At 36.7% G+C, this 22,500-nt stretch overlaps 1 protein-coding gene across 2 annotated transcripts in view; it reads right to left on the bottom strand.

Moving 5' to 3' along the window:
* Positions 1–22,500, bottom strand: part of TRMT11 (tRNA methyltransferase 11 homolog) — a 587,167-nt gene that overhangs the window by 207,774 nt on the left and 356,893 nt on the right. For both annotated transcript variants that reach the window (XM_044063974.1, XM_044063983.1), the window contains 2 exons: positions 10,989–11,153; positions 1,229–1,301 (listed from right to left, as the gene is read on the bottom strand). In XM_044063974.1, coding sequence (XP_043919909.1) covers positions 1,229–1,301; positions 10,989–11,153 — 238 coding nt within the window. The remainder of the gene's footprint in view (positions 1–1,228; positions 1,302–10,988; positions 11,154–22,500) is intronic.

Genomic DNA, 22,500 nt, shown 5'->3' with positions numbered 1-22,500 from the left:
ATGTCAACCAAGTTCACTGGGAGTGGTCACTGAATTCCCCTATGATGACAGCACCCTTCCGGAAGGTTTAATTCAAACACTTGGTGCCACAGCCATGGCTTAAAATTCAATAGCAAGAAATGCATTATAGTACCTTTTGGGAAGTCTACCACCCCCGGTAATCATGTCATCAATAAAACACCCTTAAAAGTTAATTCACTAGTCAGGGACCTGGGAACTGTTATAGACAGTCAGCTAGGCTTCGACCAAAATGTGTCCAGGGTAGTAATAAAAGCCTTCTATGTTGCTCAACCTATAAGCAAAGGCATGGCATCTCAGTTCAGAGAGGTCATCATACTGTTGTACTTGGCCCTCATCAGGCCCATCACAGACTACAATACCCCCTTCAGTATGCACCTGACCAGAAGCATGCATCAGCTGTAACATCCACAAAGGTTCATTACCAATGGAATACAGGGAGTAAACACAATGTCCTAAACTGATAACCTCAAAGCCTTGTCTCTCTACTCAGTATCATATAGACGTCTGAGAGGTGATCTTTGCCTGGCATACAAGGCATTCCTGAATCCTGTTTTGATGAATCATTTGCACATCTGCAAAACAAAAGAATAAGAATTACTAGGTTAAACGTCCTAAATTTTGCTTGCAACATAAATAGGTCATGTTGGCGAAACAGTTTTGTTTCTCAGAGAATTCCCATTCTCTGGAACAGGCTCCCCATCCATGTGAAGCTGAGTTCCTCTGTACCCCTAAGTGCAACTTGGACCAACAGATGGATAATCAGAAATTCTTTCCTGGTGTGGCTCCTATGTTTCTGATGAACAGAGGCAGTCAGTAAATCACCCCCTATAATTCACATTTGGGTTGCATGACTAGGGTTTTAAGGACCCTAGCCTAGTATACACCTATGAATAATGCACTCTATGGTGTGCCGTATTTTGAAAAAACTTTGTGATTGAGTTTGTTGGTTGCATTGTGCCTTTGGCCCTATGTCCATTAACCACAGGCCTTTATATGTTGGCACATAGACCTTGTTATGCATCACTACTGTATCAACATTACCATGAAAACAGAAACAGAGGCATACAAATCATAACATCTGATATGTAAAGGGCTGTCAGTGACCAGTCCTGCTAGCACCAATTTTCTGTACTTTTACTATGCCAATTAGCTTAAACATCTAATCGATCTCTTCAGTCTTAACAAATTTTAATGGAGTTCAACTTACTATTCTACTGTTGACTTTACAACTTCTTTACTGGAACCAGTCTTTCTGGTAGATTCCCTTATTCCATACGGAGCTTAAAATTAAACAAACAAAGAATAAGAAAACATATTATGTTAATATCAAACATCAAATTGCAGTTCAGGATTTAATAATATAAACAACTAAAAACCCCACACTATCAATGGAGATATTGCCCAAAAGATAATATAGTACAAGAAGAGTTCCACAAGGATGTTGGTACCACAACTATTCTTGGCAAAATGCACACTACACACTGTGTAATTATCTGAAATAACTTGCAGGAAGGATGTAGTACTTTTTTGTTCCTGGTGGACCTAACAAAGCCATGGGGGATTTCCCCTGTCTCTACCTTTCACCAAAGTCCTTTAATATTCTTTTGGATGATACACTAGAGAATTAATCAGTATCATAACTTGTTAACTGAGCAGTAGAGGTGGTACAGCAATGCCTGGTTGCAGTCCGTATCCATATCCATTTACACACTGCACTGTAAATCTCTGTAGTCTCGCACAAATATTATCCCAGACGGTTCACAATGACAAAGCAACTAGAAAGCAAACAAGTGGATTCTAACCATATTTACTCATTAATTCAGCCATATAAAACACTGTGCTGGCAGTTTAGCACATGTGTTAAGGCTATGAGTGGACCAAGCTGTTGAAAGCAAGTATTAAGAACCACAAGAGAGATGTGGGCTTGGTAGACAGTGGCAGGGCAGGTAGGAAAGATGGGAAACCAGGTTATACATTCTATTCCATGAAGTATGGTACAAGGTATACAGTAGACAAAATACTCATGGTAAAAGAGTAGCTTTATACAACTAATTAGTTCTTATCTGATTACAGCTTGGTAATATGTTCAACACACAACACCTACCTAGATATGATAAACATTGGAGGTTCCCTTGTGTTATGCCGCAAGGCCCTCAGTTTATTTTTGTCATAGAATCCAGGCAATAAATACCTGTAGAGCAGATTGATATGGCCATGACTGAATGGGACCACTGTATTACAGAATATTGACTTGTACAACAGAATGGGATATACAATTATAATGAGAAGTTAAAAATGATAAGGAGTCTTCAATTACAGGGGTGATCACTGACTCAAAAATAAAATGATATACATGGTACTTACAAAAAGACAAATTCAAAATATTTATAGACTCTTATCTAGCTTTTTAAAGGGAAGATTTGAAATCTGTCTTTTCAGTAACATCCCAAAAATGCTGAAATATTTTTTGGCACATCTTAGACTACAAAAGGCTGACAGAATGATGGCTCATATACAGTAATGTGATACAAAGGTAATAAAAAAAACACAGCATAGATAATCAATACTTTTAGGGAGTACTATGCTCTCAAATACTTCAGCTGAGGAAACGGCAGACTTAAGAGACCAAACTGATAGCAATTTTCCTCAATACAATCCCCTCCAAAAAACAAAGGAACATGCTAAAGTGTTATTAAAATAAATAATACCAGAAGTTCTTGAATCACCGATAATTTCTCAGAAATCAGATAGATCACTGGGGACTGATGAAATCCCCATGAAGTTTGGAAGTTGTTAAAGGATCAAATTGGCCCTGTATTGCTCAAAGTAATGAAGAATATATTAGAAGTCAGAAAGGCATCTGCGTCCTGCTATCTTGGTAATTTAGAAACAGGGTGAAGATCCACTTCTCCCCTTTTCTTACTGACCATTACATTTTTTACTTATGACTATAAAATCTTATGGATATTTTGGGAAGAAGCACAGCAGAATACATGGCAGGTCCTATAGATCTGGACCAGTGTGACTTTGTGACAGACAGGACTTTTGAAAATATAATTTGAAATAAATTAATCTCAATCAAAGCCAAACATACTGGAAATTATTTTAATTAGCCTAGATGCCAAAAAAACTTTACACAGGTAAGAGGGACTTCTGGTTTCCAGTACTTATTAAAATTGGTATTTCCAATGGGGTATTTAAATATACAGAAATACATATATATATATATATAGAGAGAGAGAGAGAGAGATATGCACACACATGTATATAATGTGTGTGCTATGTATGTAATGTGTGTGTATGTATGATGGGGCCACTGCTGTATCTCAAACCTTTTGCGGATAAGACCAGGTCTTCAGAAATAGGATGGGTATGGAATAATATGCAACTAAAATTGTCATTTTTTGCAGGATGACCTATGATGCTGACTGATTTCCAAAACAGGATATTACCCCAGTTGTTAACCATTTTAATTACATCTGGTAATATTTTGGGATATAAAATTTATCTACGACTAGAGCAGTAACAATAAACTATACTCCCATACAATTGCTTACATGTTAACTCCTAGTCTTCAGATAATTAAAGTACTTATGGCTATGAGTTGTACTAATGATCCAACAATCTCATGATTCAAACTTCATGTACTTTCTCATCCTAAAGCATTTCAAAGATCTTACTAGTACTGTATAAATTTCTTTCACATGCTTTCTCAAATAGTAAAATATTTTTAATCATGGGAGGATTACACAGACTTTTCTTTACCAAGGGGTTGGGAACATATTCTCTAACTGTGTTCGTGTTTCAAAAAGATAGATTCAGTTTTCTAGTCTATAATTTTAGATCTAATATGACATCAGAAAATATTTTTCTTTTTTCTGAGGTGCACACTATTTGAAGACAGAAAGACAGCTTACCCTAATCTGAGCAAGAAAGAAAGTATACTCTTGGATAATTTGACTAAGAATAAAACAATATGAATAATGAAACCTGATAAGGGGGTGGGGTGGTAATAGCTAACCAGACAGACTACGTTAGTAAGATCTTTGAAATGTTTCAGGATAAGACATAATATACAAGTTTTCAGAAATAAGATCAACATAGCTTACAAGAAAATAGATTTATTTCTGGAAGACCTAGTGACCCAATGTATTATTAGCCCTGAAACACGTGATTTTCTGGTCAACAAACACCCTGTAATTCCAGCAGTTTTTGGGATTCCAAAAACCTACAAAGATGTAGAAAATCCCCCCTACAGGTTGATCGTACTGCACAGGCTTCCAAGACATACCCAACTTGCAATATATATAGCAAGCAAATCGAACGTTCTTACTTAATGTATATTCCCACATCTTAAAAGACTCATGGGATTTCCTAAGAAAACTGACATCAGATTTATGAAAATTATGTTAACTTTGAAGAAATAATTTGTACTAATTACACCTTATAATAATCTTTTAACAATTTCAGTTAAGCTGGTGTATTTTCATGTATTTTATGTTGGTCTTAATAGGGGACATGTTCACTTTAAATTTCAGATGAATTTGTGATTAATTTACTGATTTAGTAGGGATGTCTGTAATTATATAAAACCCTGTGGTTGTTTTAATTAACTGTTTTGAAGTCATCCCGAGTATTGTGGATGAAAGTACTTAACTATTTATTAAAACATAAGAAATATCTTCTGTTTAAGATTTCTTCTTTCTATACAACTGTTTATTCATGTGTGTGTTTTCTGTATTTATGAATGCTATTTACTAAATATTGTTTGTTGTACTTCAGTAAAGATAACATAAAATGTAAGGCTATTTGCTGCTAAAAGGCTTTTTCTGTAGTCCTTGGTTTGACTAGCTTATTTGCTTACTGCACGTCCTGAGTATATACTTAAGAAGATACTGCTCCAAGGTCACCAGTGAAAATTGTACTTACTTGCATTTGTCTACCTCAAAGGTCTGACCTGGCATGAAACCCTTGTTCAGTGTATGCCAGGGGAGGAAAGCTTCATTACAGGAGTAAAAAAAAAAAAAAAAAAAAAACTTAAAATTACAACTTAAACAGTGTTGCGAAGAAACAGAAGCAGATTACAGTTATATATGCATAATGCAGAATCAACACAAAGCATCATTATCTGGGCAGGTACAAGATGTGAAAGATAGTTTAAAAATAATTCAACCTTAACATTAAGAACTACAGCTGATGGTATAATATAATGCAACACAGACATTTTAGCAAGCAGTATTAGCGGGCTAAGATTTAAGTCTATGACAAATCAATGTGTTGAGTTCTAATAGATGAACATAAATTATTTTAAGAACAGACAGTGATATAATATCAACCAATTAGGATTCCACACCAAAAGTAGGTAGGGGGTAGGTCTAAGACAGGGGTAACAAGAAAAGCTTGTGTGTGATTAAATACTAATAGAGGGTCAAATTAAAGAGTTTGCAAGGGTTTACAAATGAAAAAATATATTAACTTTAGTTTGAGAGGGGGAAAACGAGACAGATGGACAGCTAGCGATATTACCAAATAAAATAAATACACCTTTGCCAGTGTTGCCATTTACAGCCTGAAATACTATCCGACAGGATTTTAGCAGAGTGGGGCAGGGAGGAAAAGACATATAGTATTGATATGAAATTATCTTGTGGTTACACAACGATGTTACAATGATTCTATGAGGTATTGCTTCAGATGAGATTTGAATATTTTAGGTTGCTTATATATCTGAGAGAGAGTGGAACAGAATTCTAGATTTTAGATGCACAATTTAAGAAGTGTACATCTCCAGTAGTATTAGGAGCATTGTTTATCGTGACAAGCAGTTTGTCCTTGAAGCAGGGAGGTCTACTTATGTATTTGTGAGCTTAAAGTTGGGTTTTTATCTGGTTTGTATGTCAAGTTGTGGGCAGCCACGTGTTTGATGTAATTCATGTACTAAGATAGCTCAATCCAGTTAAATGTTTTACATACAAGCGATAGCGAGATTTATATGGGTGATCAGTGGCAACATTTTCAATTTGTAGCCTATTTTTATATAACGTGTAACTCAGTGAGGACTGGTGAAGCATACCTGAAGAAGCAACAGTTTTACAATGTATCCGTTAGGTAATGTTTAGTTCTAATTAGAAGGTGAAGTTTTTTATAAGCTTGATGTGTAGGTCATACTTAGTTATGGTCTCTAGTGTCCCTTAATAGATTTGTGGGATTTTAGTTCAATTCTGCTGCCACTGGCTGAAATAATAGTGAAACAATTTTTTTTGTAAGAAAAAATACTTAGGAGTGAATAGAAATGCTGGCAGCAATGAGGTAAAAACTGCTTTATTGTAAGCGCTTTCGGCTCGGACCTTTCCAAGCCTTCTTCAGACAAAAAACAGTAAAAAATGTCAAACACCATTTAAATACATTGATCAATTATAACATCAATTAATGTTTAAAGTGGAATGCCTTAAAACTAATTTACTTGACTTTGTAATATGTCATGAAGCACATTACCTACTAAAACCACAAATTCCAAAAATTATTACATACTAACATAGGAATTAGCTTGTCAAAATAAATTATTATAATAAGTTATGTACATTAAAAATATGAATTATGCATAGTTGTGCAAATTCATCTTCTATTAAGAGACAATAAGTTCAATACGCATGAAATATGTAAAACACACTCTAAGATCAAGGGTATGTTTAAATGTGGTTGTTGTGCTCAGTGTAAAAACATTTTAGAAGCAAATAGTTGTGTTATTAACAACATTAAGTACAACATTAATTCTAGATTTAATTGCGAATCTCAAGCAGTAGTTTATGCAGCTCTATGCCAATCCTGTAAGGCATTTTATATAGGCAAAACGGAGCGTAAATTTAAACAAAGAGTATACGAGCATTGTTACGCCATTAAAAACAGGGATGATAACAATGCTCTAGCAAAGCATATTCTTTTAAACCCAGCACATCATTTTAAGTTTCTCATATTACAAAGAAGAATTAATGACATTAGAGGGGGTCCATGGCAAATTAAGTTAGAAGTAGATGAACTTAAATGGCAGATTTTGACAAATGCCCATGTATTTCCAGGGCTGAATGATGCACTTTCTATTAAATGCGTATTGAACTTATTGTCTCTTAATAGAAGATGAATTTGCACAACTATGCATAATTCATATTTTTAATGTACATAACTTATTATAATAATTTATTTTGACAAGCTAATTCCTATGTTAGTATGTAATAATTTTTGGAATTTGTGGTTTTAGTAGGTAATGTGCTTCATGACATATTACAAAGTCAAGTAAATTAGTTTTAAGGCATTCCACTTTAAGCATTAATTGATGTTATAATTGATCAATGTATTTAAATGGTGTTTGACATTTTTTACTGTTTTTTTGTCTGAAGAAGGCTTGGAAAGGTCCGAGCCGAAAGCGCTTACAATAAAGCAGTTTTTACCTCATTGCTGCCAGCATTTTTGTTCCCAGGCTTCTAGTTTTACTAAGTTTTCATTTTTTGGAGTTTTTTAGGAGTGAATAGGATTGTTATTATATTCTTATTACTAAGGATTCAAAATTAGGGGTGATCTTCCCAGCCAGGAGTTTATATGTGATAAATGACTATTGCGTTAGATACTGTAATTCAAGTGAGTTTTTGACAGAGCAGTTGAGGGAAGAGTAATTTGCATATTGAATAACACTTTCATGCTTTGTTGCTGAGTGTAGGTCATTTATAAACATCTTAAATACTATGAGACTAAGAAGAGACCCTTGTGGGACAACAATGGAAACTGGGACAAAGGAGGAGTATTCTTTTTGCTACTAAACTGCTTGAGATTAACTTTTCAGGCAGCTAGGGAACATATTGACAAGAGTGTAGAAAGTTCATACTGCAACTTTTGATGTGATACAGTATCAAGAGTTTGGATAGTACAGAAAGAAGGATGAAACTAGGTATCCAGAATTATTTTTGGTATTCACAGTCCATGCAAAGTTGAGAAGGGCTGTGGTACTGCTGTCATGTGACTGGCTGGACGACACTTTGGGTTGGGGAGAGAATATTAATATTGATAGATATTGAGTACATGTATACATTTTTCAGGACTTTGGAAAGTGTGGATAGAATGACTACTGGTCTGTCATTTGAGAAGTCAGTGCAGTTTCCACCCTTGTGCAGGTGTAGGGTGTAGAAGTTCTCTTCCAGATGAATGAGACATAATCATCTTTAATTAATCTATTTATTAAAGCAAAAATAGGATATCTTAGAGCATCAACATAGATTCTGATGCAATCAAATGGACTATTATCAACTTCTACCTAACAGATTTACCTCGTTAACAAACATGTAAAATAAATATGCCATTTTAGCAAATGCCGGTGCAGTGGTTAGTGTTTCTGCATCACAGTGCATGATTCTCCAGTTGATTTTGGCCGGGTTGCCCTCTTTATGAACTCTACATTTCATTGTGCATAATACAGCCATAAGCTAACAGACCGCATTCTCTGGGAAAGACAGCTACCGAGTATCTACAGATTTCCATTGATACTGGGCAATATCCCAAGGCCCTGTTACATTTCCAGACTGAGGTCAGTAGTGCCACAGATGGAGCTCTAATGTCTGTGGTAATGGGTCAAACCCAAGGACATGACTTATCAGAGGTAACTACGACTGTTGTGCAATATCTGACCAAAAGCTTTTTTTTTTTCAATTGTGCACAAAATCTATCTCCCCCCCCAAAACTGTAATTGTTCTATAAAGTACATACACAGACACTTAGCTCTGAATTATACTGATTTGTCAGACTTCAGCATCACAGTGCAAACACTAAAGTACTTGTACTAGAATGCTAGTAATAACTAGCCATCTGTCATCTTTAATGCTGATACCCTTCTCTGATGTCTTTATTGTACCCTTTTTGTTTCATTATTTGTTTGAAGATGAGAGACTTAGTATCTCTGAGTTGGGCAAAACAATAGCCAAAACTGTAGGAAGCAGGACGCTCTCAACGAAGTAGCTGTAATTAGCTGTCTTTTATTGAATAAAAAACTGAAGTGCGTTCAGTAACATACACTTTTCGACAAGTGAATACTATACTTCTTCAAAAGCCAAACAGTGAAACTCTCAAATGGGCTTACATTTAAACACCCATCAATTAAAACAAATTATTGCATTTAATGAACCTGCAAGCCTCATTATGAACCATTAACAAGGACAAATATCTGATGAAACCATGCAAAACATTTACATAGAAATGCTTATACATTTAAGCCCCAACAATAAAAAACTTTAAAAAACTTTTGAAAAAACGGTGTATCCAAGCATATATTACACTGAGATTGTATGTATTGTAACAATGTAAGAGAATGTCACAATGAAAAATAAAAAGTGTTGCAGTAAGTAAATATAGAATATTGCTAGTCCAGTGTGTAATATAACTTATAATGTGTTTACACCTATAAAAAGAAGGCGTCCCTCTTTCTATGGATTACTAGTGTTTAAAAATATTAAACCATTTAACAACGAATTTTTAAGAAAAGCAATTTTAAAGATGTGTCCAAAAGACAGTGTCAAAGGGTACTGTGCGACCAACAATAGGCAGTCCCTGCTAGAAGCAGACCACATGCCTATCTCTTTACGCTTTACTGTCCACCAATACGAACTGTGTGTAATGTAAGTGTTGGCATTGTACAATGATACCTAGTCTTGCCTGTGTCTAAATTGTTTTTCCAAAATGTTTTTTTTTTTTTTTTTTTTAATAGGTGTAAACACATTATAAGTTATATTACACACTGGACTAACAATATTCTATATTTACTTACTGCAACACTTTTTATTTTTCATTGTGACATTCTCTTACATTGTTACAATACATACAATCTCAGTGTAATATATGCTTGGATACACCGTTTTTTCAAAAGTTTTTTAAAGTTTTTTATTGTTGGGGCTTAAATGTATAAGCATTTCTATGTAAATGTTTTGCATGGTTTGTTTTTTTAAAAAAAGCTGCATCAGATATTTGTCCTTGTTAATGGTTCATAATGAGGCTTGCAGGTTCATTAAATGCAATAATTTGTTTTAATTGATGGGTGTTTAAATGTAAGCCCATTTGAGAGTTTCACTGTTTGGCTTTTGAAGAAGTATAGTATTCACTTGTCGAAAAGTGTATGTTACTGAACGCACTTCAGTTTTTTATTCAATAAAAGACAGCTAATTACAGCTACTTCGTTGAGAGCGTCCTGCTTCCTACAGTTTTGTTTTTTGGGCAAAACAATGCTTTTTAAATAACTAGTACATCATGGTTTACAAGGTGTACACCTAGCTACTCATAATTTATATACAGTATGTGTAAAATTAATCACCGTGACAGAATGTTTATGTTTACCTATCTGCCGCGGTGGTGCAGCAGTAGCGTTGTTGCCTCATAGCAAGAGGTTCTCCTGTTCGATTCTCGGCTGGAGTGCGGGGAGTGCCTTCTGTGTGGAGTCTGCATGTCCTTCCCACAGTTGGGTGGTGTTTGAAAGACATGTGTAAATGGGTGTGCCTTCGTTGAAGGTTGGACGTCGAGCTGGCACCTTGGCGTTCGTGAAAATCTACTGCCAGTCATTAGCGAACCGGAGTTCCGCTGTGGCGACCCCTAAACGGGAAAAGCCGAAAGACAAACAACAACAACAACAAACGTTACTATATTTAACTATCAGGCATTACATGCTGAAAGATACATTTTTAGGCATGCATAACAAATGCATTTTGAATAACTGATTAATGAATACAATGTAAAAACAGAATACAAAAGCAAAACTATATCAAAACAATTCGCATAACCAAACATGGCTACTCATGTCAACATAGTTCTAAATGCTGTTAAGTATTTGTTTATGGTTTGGTAGAGGTAACAGTAAACTTCTTTTCAATGAAGGTAATCAGCAGTACTACAGGATGCAGGACAATGCATGCTTCTTCCACACAAAATCAGCAACTTACGATCTGTGATGATTGCATCAAATAATGCATGGGTCCTCCATACTGGTTTAGATGCATCCGATACTAGGACATCTATATAAAACTTCTCCAGGCCATACTGACAAAGATTGGCCCTGATATTTTCATTTGGTCCTCTCCACTTCTGGTGTTTCCTACTTGCTTTACCTAGAAACAAAAAGATAACAAATAAACACGCAAAAATACAAGTAAACACACAAAATTTAAACTGTATTTTTTGTGCAATAAATCAAAGTATTTCCATTTTGAATTATATTGCTTTATCAGACGTTAGTATGTCAGATATGCAAAACCAAGCAATAACTATAATTCATCTTAGTGACAAGATAATATCTTCAAATAAATCATCTTAAAAGGGGCTACTTTTAATAAACAAAAAGTTTCAGGAAACATTTTTGCAGTTTGCAGTTTAGTAAACCAACTATCCATTCAGATTAAACAAAAGTTATGTACTTAATCATATCAGCCAATTTGTGAGGGTTTTTCTGATGTGGTCGAGATATAGTGACTTCCTAGCCATAATCAACACCTAGCTTAGGATTACCCAATTTGAATGGATACATTACAGCTATGCAGATAAAGCTCAGACATGTATGTATATATAAGGAAAAGGATGAGGATGAAAGGGAAGGGTTATGAAATAAACACAGAACAGAATTTTGGATGCAGGTCCTTAAGCATAATAACACCATTACAAAATATCAAATCTAAATCTAAAGTAGCAGAAAGTATACCACAAGCATTGTCAACATGGGAATGGAGAAAAGAAATTTACCAATAGGAATGACTACAAACAGGATATAGAGAATAGACAAGAGGGGGCTGGAACGTACAGCAGAGCAGAGGGGAATGAGGTTAAGTAGAAGTTTGGACTGCAGGCTAGAGACTTCCTTCTTTATCAGGGACTGATAAGTACAGGCAAACGAAAGGGATAGGGGAGTGCAAAGTGGCAGGCCAGCTCTGGTAGAGTTTTCAGTTGAGTTGAGAACAGAAACTGCTATTAAAAAAGTGATAATTAATAGTGTATAAAAATAATGAATGATAACTAAGAATTACTCGCAGGAGGTTAGAAAAGATTAGGAAGAGACACAGATAAAGGAATTTACAAGGAACAATGGGAGGACATGTATATGGCTCCAAGTATGCAATAAAATGCTTATGTTTATAACTTTTGCTTTATTGTTTGTATATGTATTTTTATATAGAAGCATACTTCAGAGCATTTTTCCTCATGTAGAAACACTGGAGGTGTGACGTGAGAGAGAAGTTATTGGGTACATATTTTGAGGAATAAAATAAGCTGGCAGATTTCAAAAATTCCTTATAAAGTACTTTGTGAGAAAGGATGGGGGGGCAAATGGCTGTAACTAAGAAATGCATTCTTTTAAGTTGGGATAAAGATCTTAATTGCTCAGATATAGTAGGGTCTTACCAAGTTTAATGTTATTGGCTGTGAAAAAAGCAGTTAATACAAAATGGAAATCAAAATCGAAACCAAATGTGATCAAAGTGCTAAATACTGTAAAGGAGATTAACCGGAGTTGGGAATATTTAGAAAAGAGAAGGAGCAAATTACTTAGAAATAAATGGAATTTATGATAATAATACATCCAGGGAAATGTTCAGGTGGAGGAGTGAGGTTTATGGGATGATAGGAACTGAGCAATTTATGTAATGTTTATTGAATGACAATCATTAAAAAGAAAAATACTTTTTATGTATATTGTATGAAAATAATGAAAAATGTTCATACAGTTTATTTTATTTTTTAATGCATGTGTACATATGCCAGTGTTTAAAATGTGAAGATTTAATAAAGGAGTTTAACAATGGAGGTGTCCACTCCTGTAATTCCCTATTTGGCTGTTTTTGTACTCCTTCCAAACCAAATCAAGGGTATGTATACATCTCATAACAGCAAACAACATGGTGCCATGCACTAGGCTAAGACAGAATGTCTAACCTTATTTCACCATATCCTCTTACCAAATAAGTACAGGGGGAAAAAAAAGCATATAACAAAAAGAAAAAATGTTTGTACATGTCTATATGACTTACAGGAAAAGGAGCCATCTAAACACATGGGTTGATGGTAGAAGGATAAATCTATGCCAGTGGAGTCCTTCACAGATTAACTGACAAGGTAACTATATATTCATTATACTTTATACTGAGAATTAACCACAATGAGTTAACTGTTACAAAAAATGCCTAACAGTACAACAAAAAAACAAAACACTTGCTAGGAGACCAATACTATAAAGGGGACAAAAGATTAAAACTGAGAAGGCCAAGTCCTGTAGAACCAAAATGACAAAGGCCTCCTGACTGATGCAATCACGGTTCGAACAGTAATACTTTGTGAAGATGTAAACTGACAACCACCACATTTCTGCAATGGAAAAATTCTTGGAGTAACACTAGAAGCAGCCATACATTTATAGATGTGACATTCAAAATAGTACTTCTAACTGGTAGAGAAATGGCAGGTAGCAAAGCACTGTACAGTTAGCAATCCACTAGAAATGGTTTACTAAACCACAGGTACCATCCTTCTCTGCTTCAAAGCAGATGAACAGTTGTTCCATCTTGTGAACACCTGTATCCTCTTTGTGTTAAACTGAGCTGGTGAAGTATACCAAAGACAAAAAGGGCTCTCTCCAGCCTACATTCTGCTGCTGGAAAGAAAACAAGGAAGTCAGTGCAATGGTTCAAAGACTATTCTGAAAACAATTTGAGGAAGAAATGTGGGTTGCTCCTAAAAGAAACCAGATCCTTGTGAAAAAAACATTACAGTTCTATACAAACTAGTTTTGAATTCCTGTAAGTAGAGCTAATGGCCACTAAAAGATTAATTTCAGAACAGCTGAACCCAATGGATCAAATGGGAACTGGGTAAACCTGTCAATCATAAAACTCAGTCCCAAAGATGAGAAGAGGGTTTCCTCAAAGGTGGAAATAAGTGCAGAATCCTTTCAAGATGCTCCTTGACCAGATGATCCTGCTGAGCCACAATCCCGTCCACCACAAGGTTGTGATAACAAATACAGAAATATGACTGTGGAATAGGAAAAAAAAAACAATCACAGAGGTATGAGATAAATCAGGAAATTCAAATATGTTTGGTGATCTGGTAAGCGGACCAATTCATTTTGAACCCATTGGCAGTCACAGGCCACAAATTAAAGAAGAAGTGAAGGAGTACAAAGTATAATGGTCAGAAGTGATGCAGAAGCATACAGTAGTAATAAGGAGAAGGCAGACTAAAATAAAATAATAATGAAGTAATCACAGCTACAACAAAATACTGAGTGACAGGATCCAAATATGTACAATGAACACTTTAAAAATGTTTAATATGGATTATCTCACAAAAATGACCAAATGTAGTGGTACACCATACTTTCGCCCTGTGTCTTATGTATGGTAACCTTCCCAATGGTTGCAGTTACATCTGCCTTCTACTAAGAAGTCAAACAAGGTCAGCAAATTTAAATCAGAAGGTATGCTTTCTAGTGGAGCTATCTATTACCTCAAGTGTGGGTGGGTTGGTTTTCCTTGGCTTGACCTAGAAGAGCTTTTAGCACTATCAGTGACCTAGTAAGAGTATGAAACCATACCCTTCTTGGCTATCGCAAGGCACAGACAATGTCCTTTTTTGTATTTCTCTTCTGAATTTTGTGATTATGCCTGCAATCAAAGGGAATGGAGAGAAGGTGCACAGTAACCATTGCCTTTACTTAATGTGTTATATGGCCACAACCTTCTAATCTTACAACACAAACACATTTCAAAATTAACCTTCCCTTGCCCTACTTGACCAAGGATAAAAGGGGCAGGTCTACACCCTTCCAAGTGGCAAACATATCAGTTCCTGTGGTGCACTGCTGCCAGAAGACACTGACAAGACAGGACACCTAAATCCTCATCTCCTGAAAGGAAATCAACTCCACCACAGGAAAACAGCCAGAATGTTTATTTCCTTCAAGATGTGAAAGGCCAGAACATTTACTTCCTTCAAGATGAGAAAAGCTGTAGATCTAATGCCTCTGTCTACAGTTACTGGCTTATGTGCACAGCATCTGTATGCTTAGGGGACATGAACATATGACACATTGCCTCTTGCTGCATGTTAACTGTAGGACAACAGAAGGAACTGCATGTAGTATTAGTTATACTCTGGTACCTTCAGAAATCATTAATTCCCATAGCTCCAGCTTATATGGAGTTTTGTCGTCCTCAGAGATCTATATCACTTGAAACATTGGCAAACACTGCTACACTCCCCTGTCTAATAGCAAGTATCCATAATAGCAACTGCAACATGTTCTCCTACAGAAAGGGAAAGCAAACAGCGGGATTGATGGAAATGGTTAACATTTCAAAGCCAATCAACATGGGTCTGAATACAACAAAAAGATCACAGAGAGCAAATAGTGATTCTGATGCAACTAAAAACTCACCATACACTGCGATATGAACATCCACAAGAGCATAAAAGGCACAGAAGAGGCAAGTCTGAACCTGGACCATACCCTGTATCCTCATCCATGCCAGCAAAACCATAACCTCCGGACTCTTCGATGCAGGGAAAAACAACTGAAGAATGTCCATCTCTATGGCAAAGAAAAGCGACTTTGGGAATCAGCCTCAGACAGAACTTTTTATAGTTTATGATTACTGACAGGGCTTGAAGCTAAGGATGCACCAAAAAAATACTAGCAAGCTCCTTAAAAGGGGCACAGGAGTCAGCTGTCCAACAGAACATGTGCAGGTCTTTCTGTTGCAGTCTTCCCTTCATGGCTAGCACACTAGTAAGTGAAAAGGAAAGAAGAAGCCTCCTACACAGACTACAGACAATGTCAGAAGACATCCATCACACCCAGGAACACTAATCAGATACTCTGCTGCAAAAATATTATCTCTTGGAAGTGTCACTATTTGAAACTTGATCAAAAGACATAAATATTGCTTGCAACATAAATAGGATAAGTTGGAGACAGACATGTTTCTCAGAGAACTCCCATGTGAAGCAGAGTTCCTGCCTAACCCTACATAAATGCAACTTGAACCTCCAGATGGATAATTGGAAATTTACCCCTGGTCTGGCACCTATGTCTCTGATGGACAAAGGCAGTCAGTAAATCACCACATATATAAATTAAATTTGATGATCACATTTGGATTTCATGGCTAGGCTTGTAAGTGCCCTAAGGGTCATTAGCCAAGTATATATATATATATATATATATATATATATATATATATATACATACTAGAGTTGCTCGATGAAGTTGCTGAGTTTTAAGGACTGTATGGAAGTCTCCTGCATCCTTTGTAAGTCAGAATGCATGGGGGTAAAATTCTGGCCTCTCCTCTGAAGGAAGGACACCCTGTACACCATCCTTACAAGAAAACAGTTTGGACCTGTCCTAACAGCTTTATGGAAAAGGAGAGGTCTAAAAGTAGACCCCTTTCTGAAGGAAGTTTAAGAGTTCAAAGTTGTGGTTGGCTGTGATGAAGAAGAAAAGACACATCCTTTTTGGAGAAATTTGAAACCAATGCAAACTTGTACAACAGCCACCACAGATAGTTAACGGCAACATTTACGAATCAGACTGCTGTACCATCAATATACTGAAAGATCTGGCCAATAAGGGCAATTGTGGTAATCCCGCCTGATGCACTGGACCCTCCACAATCTCTGAAGGACTTTTTTCTTCCATGAAAACTGGCATGACAAAGAAGAAACAACAGGCGAACAAGGAGTAATGGCTGCTCTCCTTAGTGGTCAATGTTTGTTTCATCTTCTGTAAATCCATAACCAAGTCAAGTGAGGCCTGCCCAAATGGGACTTCTTTTGGTAAGAAGCAATCCAGACCGGCCTGTCAGATATTTTGCTTATAGAAGTAAAGCATAAGTGCATCAATTTCTGCAGCTATGTATTATACCTTACCAGTCACACCCATAGATTCAGTACAGTCAAAATTATAATAGGCCATATGAAAGTCCATTAGAGAAGATGTAGTACAGATTCTGAACAGCTCTTTCTTAACAAAGAATCAGGAATAAATGAAAGCTTTTACAGTACTTTACCCAAAAGGGAGATCTGCAGCATAGATAGGCGAGACAATTTGAGGCATTTAAGTCTCTGAGTGGCAAAGGAAAACAGTATTACTCCTATACAATTCAGAGACTCGGATTCCTCATCAGGTGATAACATGGAAAAGTGCTGTGGTTTTTGTGAACTATGCAGGGCTACAGAGATCTAAGACGTGATTAAGGTGCATAAATAAGCTCCAACCCCATTCAACATGGTGAGCTTAGAAGGTATATTCCTTCTATGAAATAAATGAAGCCATATTCACATTAGGCAAGCTAAGAGTCTATTCAGCAGGAAAGATTTTAGAAGACATGCAAATTACAGGAAATAAAGGACACAGTGTTTGTATGTATCTAGGGTGCAAATATGGTACCCCTGAGCAACAATTCTAGGGATATGATGAGCCAAAGCTTTTCATCCTCTTCAATTTTTTCAAGATATTTATTTAGGCATTTCAAAAAGACGACAAGGGGCAACAGGGCAATCACAGAGGACTTCATCAAACTGAGAGCTTCTTTAAGTAAGGGGATGATTCATTTTGCTTTTCAGTATAAGGGCATTTTGGTCTTCAGAATCTCCACTGAAGAACACAAAGGATGATGGAGACTCTCCAAAGTACCTTATTCTGGGACAGGTAATTGCACACTCAGCATAACCGAACCTAAGCACCAGAATCCAGGTAATGGGATACCAGTACAGCAACCACCAACACAGCAAACCAACGATTCAAAAAGAAAACAACAGGAAACAGATCCCAAAATGTTATTGCACTTAGTGCCTCGGCTACCACAGCATTCAAAGAGTAAATTTTTTAATTAAACCTTCCCCTGTATATATACCCCTTAACAAAACCAATCAGACAGTAAAATACTCACGTAATAAAACAATTACATTAATTAAAGCAAACATTTCCAGTTAATTTCCTTATTCAACCTCCTTGGTGTAAGAGTATCACATCTTAAAATAAACACAGTTTCTTTATATGTTAATTATTTTTATTTATTTTATTTATTTATAGTTGATTTACCAGGATTATCCATTGGGCCCGAAGAACCCGTTTTCAATGGAGTCCTGGGGAGAAAAGCTCCAGAACAAAGATACAAAAGATTACAGATGTTCACACTTTTACACTTACAATCATAGTAAAACAGATTGTCAAAAACAGTGGTAACAAAACTATACAGTGGTTGACAAATGAAGACAATTGTGGGTTCAAGACAAAAAACAAAGGACAGGTGGTTACAATGCAAAGAATCTAAGGTTTAAGCAGCTGCAAATAGACTACTTTGGTTACATTGTGTATGATAAACATAGCATTGCTGTAGTAAATATGTAGTATCTTGAGTGGAATAGTAGAATTTAAGAATTATTAGGTGTTATTGCATTTGCTTATTTATAGTATCTGGTTATATATGATATGGTTGCCTGTAGGGAACAGACTAGGCTATGAGGGGTGGGAGCAGGAGAATTCCCAGGAGGATGTTAAGTGTGTATGCACAGATTTTTTAAAAGCAGGGAGGTTAGTAGTGGTACGGATGGAGGGGGGAAGGGAGTTCCATAGGCGTGCCAGGGCAAAAGACAGCAGGTTTTTCCCTGGAGAGTGAAGAGGTTTATACAGTTCTATCAGATTTTGGTTATTAGATCTTAGGAGTCTTTGTGGCATGTGCATTTTAAAGGTGGAGCTGAGTGAGGGACAGAGGGATGGATGGAATATGAGTTTGTGCGCAAAGGTGAGCTGAGTAAAGGAGAGACAGTTAGGATGCTCAAGACAGTTTAGTTTGTGGAGAGATACACAGTGGTGGGTAGATGCTTTGTGGCTAGTGGCAAATTTGGCAATTTTATTATAACAGGAGGACAGTTTTGTTTTGAGGGATGATTGTAGGTTTGTTAGAAGAGGAGTGCCGTATAGAAGGGAAGGCATGAGGAATGTTGTAGCAAGAGTGAGCTTAGTAGATGTAGAGAGGAATCGATTTTGTCGATATAGCATGCCAAGTTTGTAGTGTTTTTTTTTTTATGTTTAGTTGTAGATGGCTATTGAATTTGAGCTGGTCATCTATCTGGACCCCTAGCAGTTTGGTTTCAGATACTAGTTCAAGAGGTGTGTTGTTTTGGCTGATGATAGAGAATAGATTTCTGTCAATGGTTGTGTTTTTTGAGGGAGTGAATACCATAAGTTTGGTTTTTGATGCATTGAGTGCTAAATGACTGTTTTTCATCCACTGTTCTGTGGTAGAGAAGGCATCTTGGGTTAATTTTAAGAGAGTGGGAATGGATGTGGCTGTGCAGATAATTGTAGAATCATCTGCATATTGAATAAGTTTGGCATGGGGAATTGAGTGGAAGAAGTCATTTATGAATATATTGAAGAGGACAGGACCCAAGATGGAACCTTGGGGGACACCAGTGGGTGTGTTTAGGAAGGAGGAGGTGGCCATTTTCCATTTGACAGCTTGTTGCCTATGGGAGAGATAGCTGGTGAACCAATTGAGAGAGGCAGGGGATAGGTTTAGGTTAGATAGTTTAGTTATGAGAAGGCTGTGAGATATAGTATCGAAGGCTTTAGAGAGGTCGAGAAGGAGGGTAGATACAATAGAGCCAGAATCTCGGGCTGTATTTACTGTTTCCAGGATGGAAATGAGGGCAGTCATGGTGCTGTGTGGCTGGGTCTGAAACCATGTTGTGTGGAAGTTAGTAAGTTATTGTCTAGGAGATAGGGAAGGAGTTGGAGATGGATAAATTTTTCTAAGAGTTTTGATATAGGAGAAAGGATGGCGATGGGACGGAAGTTAGTGATATTGTTATTATTGCCTCCTTTGTGCAAGGGTATGATGAAAGCTCTTTTCCAGAGGGTGGGAACAAGACCTTCCTGGATAGAGTGATTTATTAGGATGCTGATGGGGAAGGCAATGGCTTCGGCGGCTATGTTGAGGAAGGATGAGGGTATGTTATCAGTTGCATTAGTAAATGGTTTTAGCTTTTGCAAGAGTTTTTTTATGGTAGAGATAGGGATGGGTTTTAGGGAGAAAGGTGGGCACCTAAGGAAGGTAGGCAGCAGGACAGTGTGAGAAACAATCCGTTTGGTGGAGGTAAGTACAGAGGTAAGCAAGGTGGTAAATGTGACTCTTAGAGTGCAGTATAAAGGAAAAAGGAGAAGACAGAAAGTAGAGGTAGAATGGGTAGAGCTGCAACTTAGCAGTTAGTATAGAGAAAAATGTTAAAAAGTGGTATTGAAGTGCATGGGAAGGAGTGAGGGAAGATGATTAAGTAGATGGGTAGAATCTGCCCCCTAGTGGACAGAACCTGAATTAGTAAGAGAGGAACCGCTAGGCAGACCGATAGGTGAAAGGAGGAAGGCAGCTCGGGTATAGGAAAAAGCACCAGGGATGAGGCAGGTATTAGGGGAGTACCCAGCAATAAAGGCAAGGCTGTAGGCTACTCTGGTTGGGACCCTTCACTAGCACCAGGCAAGTGATAGAACAATTATCTCAGACCAAATGCAGTAGTGATTGTAGCATGTTACATACTTTTAGTTTTGTTTTTTTCTAGGTCTCTCTTCTGGGAGAAAGAGTAGGACTGTCCCTGTAGGGAGTCAGGCAAACAAGGTGAGCCTTGCTATCCAGAGAATGATCTTGGAAGTCCAGGACAGCTGGGCCGGTAGGCAAGGCGAGTTTAGGAGAAAAGGCTGAAAAGCTGGGGAAAAAGAGAGGAAGGAGTATATAAACGTTAGTAGTAGTTTAAGCATTAATTAAAGGATAATACATAAAGTGCAGAATGTGAAATATACACATTAGGGAGCAGTGGATATGTTCAAAATGTAGCAGCAATGCATCATTGAATAAGACCTTAAAACTAGGTATTACTCTACAAGAACAGTAAAAATGCATCAACAGTTTAAAGAGAAAAATGCAATTACCTAGCTATATCAATGTTTCAATGTAGTTTAAAATTAGATTCAGTATCTGAATAGAAATAGACACAATGTGAGTCCTACAATACGGATATGAAAATAAATAGCACTTTGAGCCACAGTAAAGTAGCGAAAATCACATACACAGGTTCAGAGGCGTTAGTACTTGAATCAGCAACGGGCTAGGGTAGCTAACAATATAATACCAGCGTAACATTAGCGTTTTTAACAGATAACACTTAAATTAGCAGTCTTGTGCTGAAGCAGACACACAAACTCTAACTAGGGTGAAAATCAAGGTGGTTAATATATATTTAATCAATCCTTTATTTCCCTTCTTTACCATAACTTTTTCTAAAATTGTTGCTTGTAACAGACCACAATCACCATGATGTTTTTTCATAAAGAGTGTTGCTATAGGACTTTCCAATTTACACTTTCTAATATCTCTAATATGCCCCTGCAACCTAGTTCTAAATTTCCTTTTGGTTTCTCCAATGTAGAACAGGTTGCAGGGACACCTTAGACAATACACTACACCCATGTTTTTTTTGTTGCTGTGTCTTTCGGCTTTTCCTGTTAGGGGTCGCCACAGTGGAACTCCGGTCTGCTAATGATTGGGAGTAGATTTTTACGTGCCGAATTGCCGGCCCTGACACACAACCTTCAACGAAGGTACGCCCATTCACGCATGTCTTCACAAAGAAGACGCTCTAGCTGAGAATCGAACAGGACAACGTCTTACTGTGAGGCAACAACACTACCGCAGCACCACCACCGCATGGTATCACAAGAAAACTAGCATTAGATACAAATAGTTTTCCATTAATCCTACCAAAACTAGCCACAACATAACAGAATATTCTACAATTACACAGCACAGTACTTTTGCATTTTAAAGATATAGAAACATTTTCTGCAGGCAAAATAAAATAAGCCTTAACTAATCTGTCGCTTAAATGTTGCCCTGTTGTATATGCAATATAGGGTGTGCTACAAATAATTTTCTTCAAAACATCATTCTTAAGAAATTTCCAATAGTACTTTACTGTTTCCCAAATCTTTCCACTTAAAATATTATACGTGGTCACAATTTAGAACTAGGTTGCAGGAGCATATGAGAGATATTAGAAAGTGTAAATTGGAAAGTCCTATAGCAACACACTTTATGGAGAAACATCATGGTGATTGTGGTCTGTTACAAGCAGCAATTTTAGAAAAAGTTATGGTAAAGAAGGGAGATGAACGATTGATTAAAATATATTAACATATAAAGAAACTGTGATTATTTTAAAATATGATACTGTTACATCAAGGGGGGTTGAATAAGGAAATTAACTGGAAATGTTTGCTTTAATTGATGTAATGGTTTTATTACTTGAATGTTTTACTGTCTGATTGGTTTTGTTAAGGGGTATATGTACAGGGGAAGATTTGATTAAAAATGTACTCTTTGAAGGCTGTGGTAGCAGAGGTGCTAAGTG

Source organism: Protopterus annectens, chromosome 1.part0 (assembly GCF_019279795.1).
Source record: "Protopterus annectens isolate FY-2018-M chromosome 1.part0, PAN1.0, whole genome shotgun sequence".
Lineage (NCBI taxonomy): Eukaryota > Metazoa > Chordata > Ceratodontiformes > Protopteridae > Protopterus > Protopterus annectens.
The sequence above is the reverse complement of the archived record's forward strand: the minus strand, read 5'-3'. Positions and strand labels throughout refer to the sequence as shown.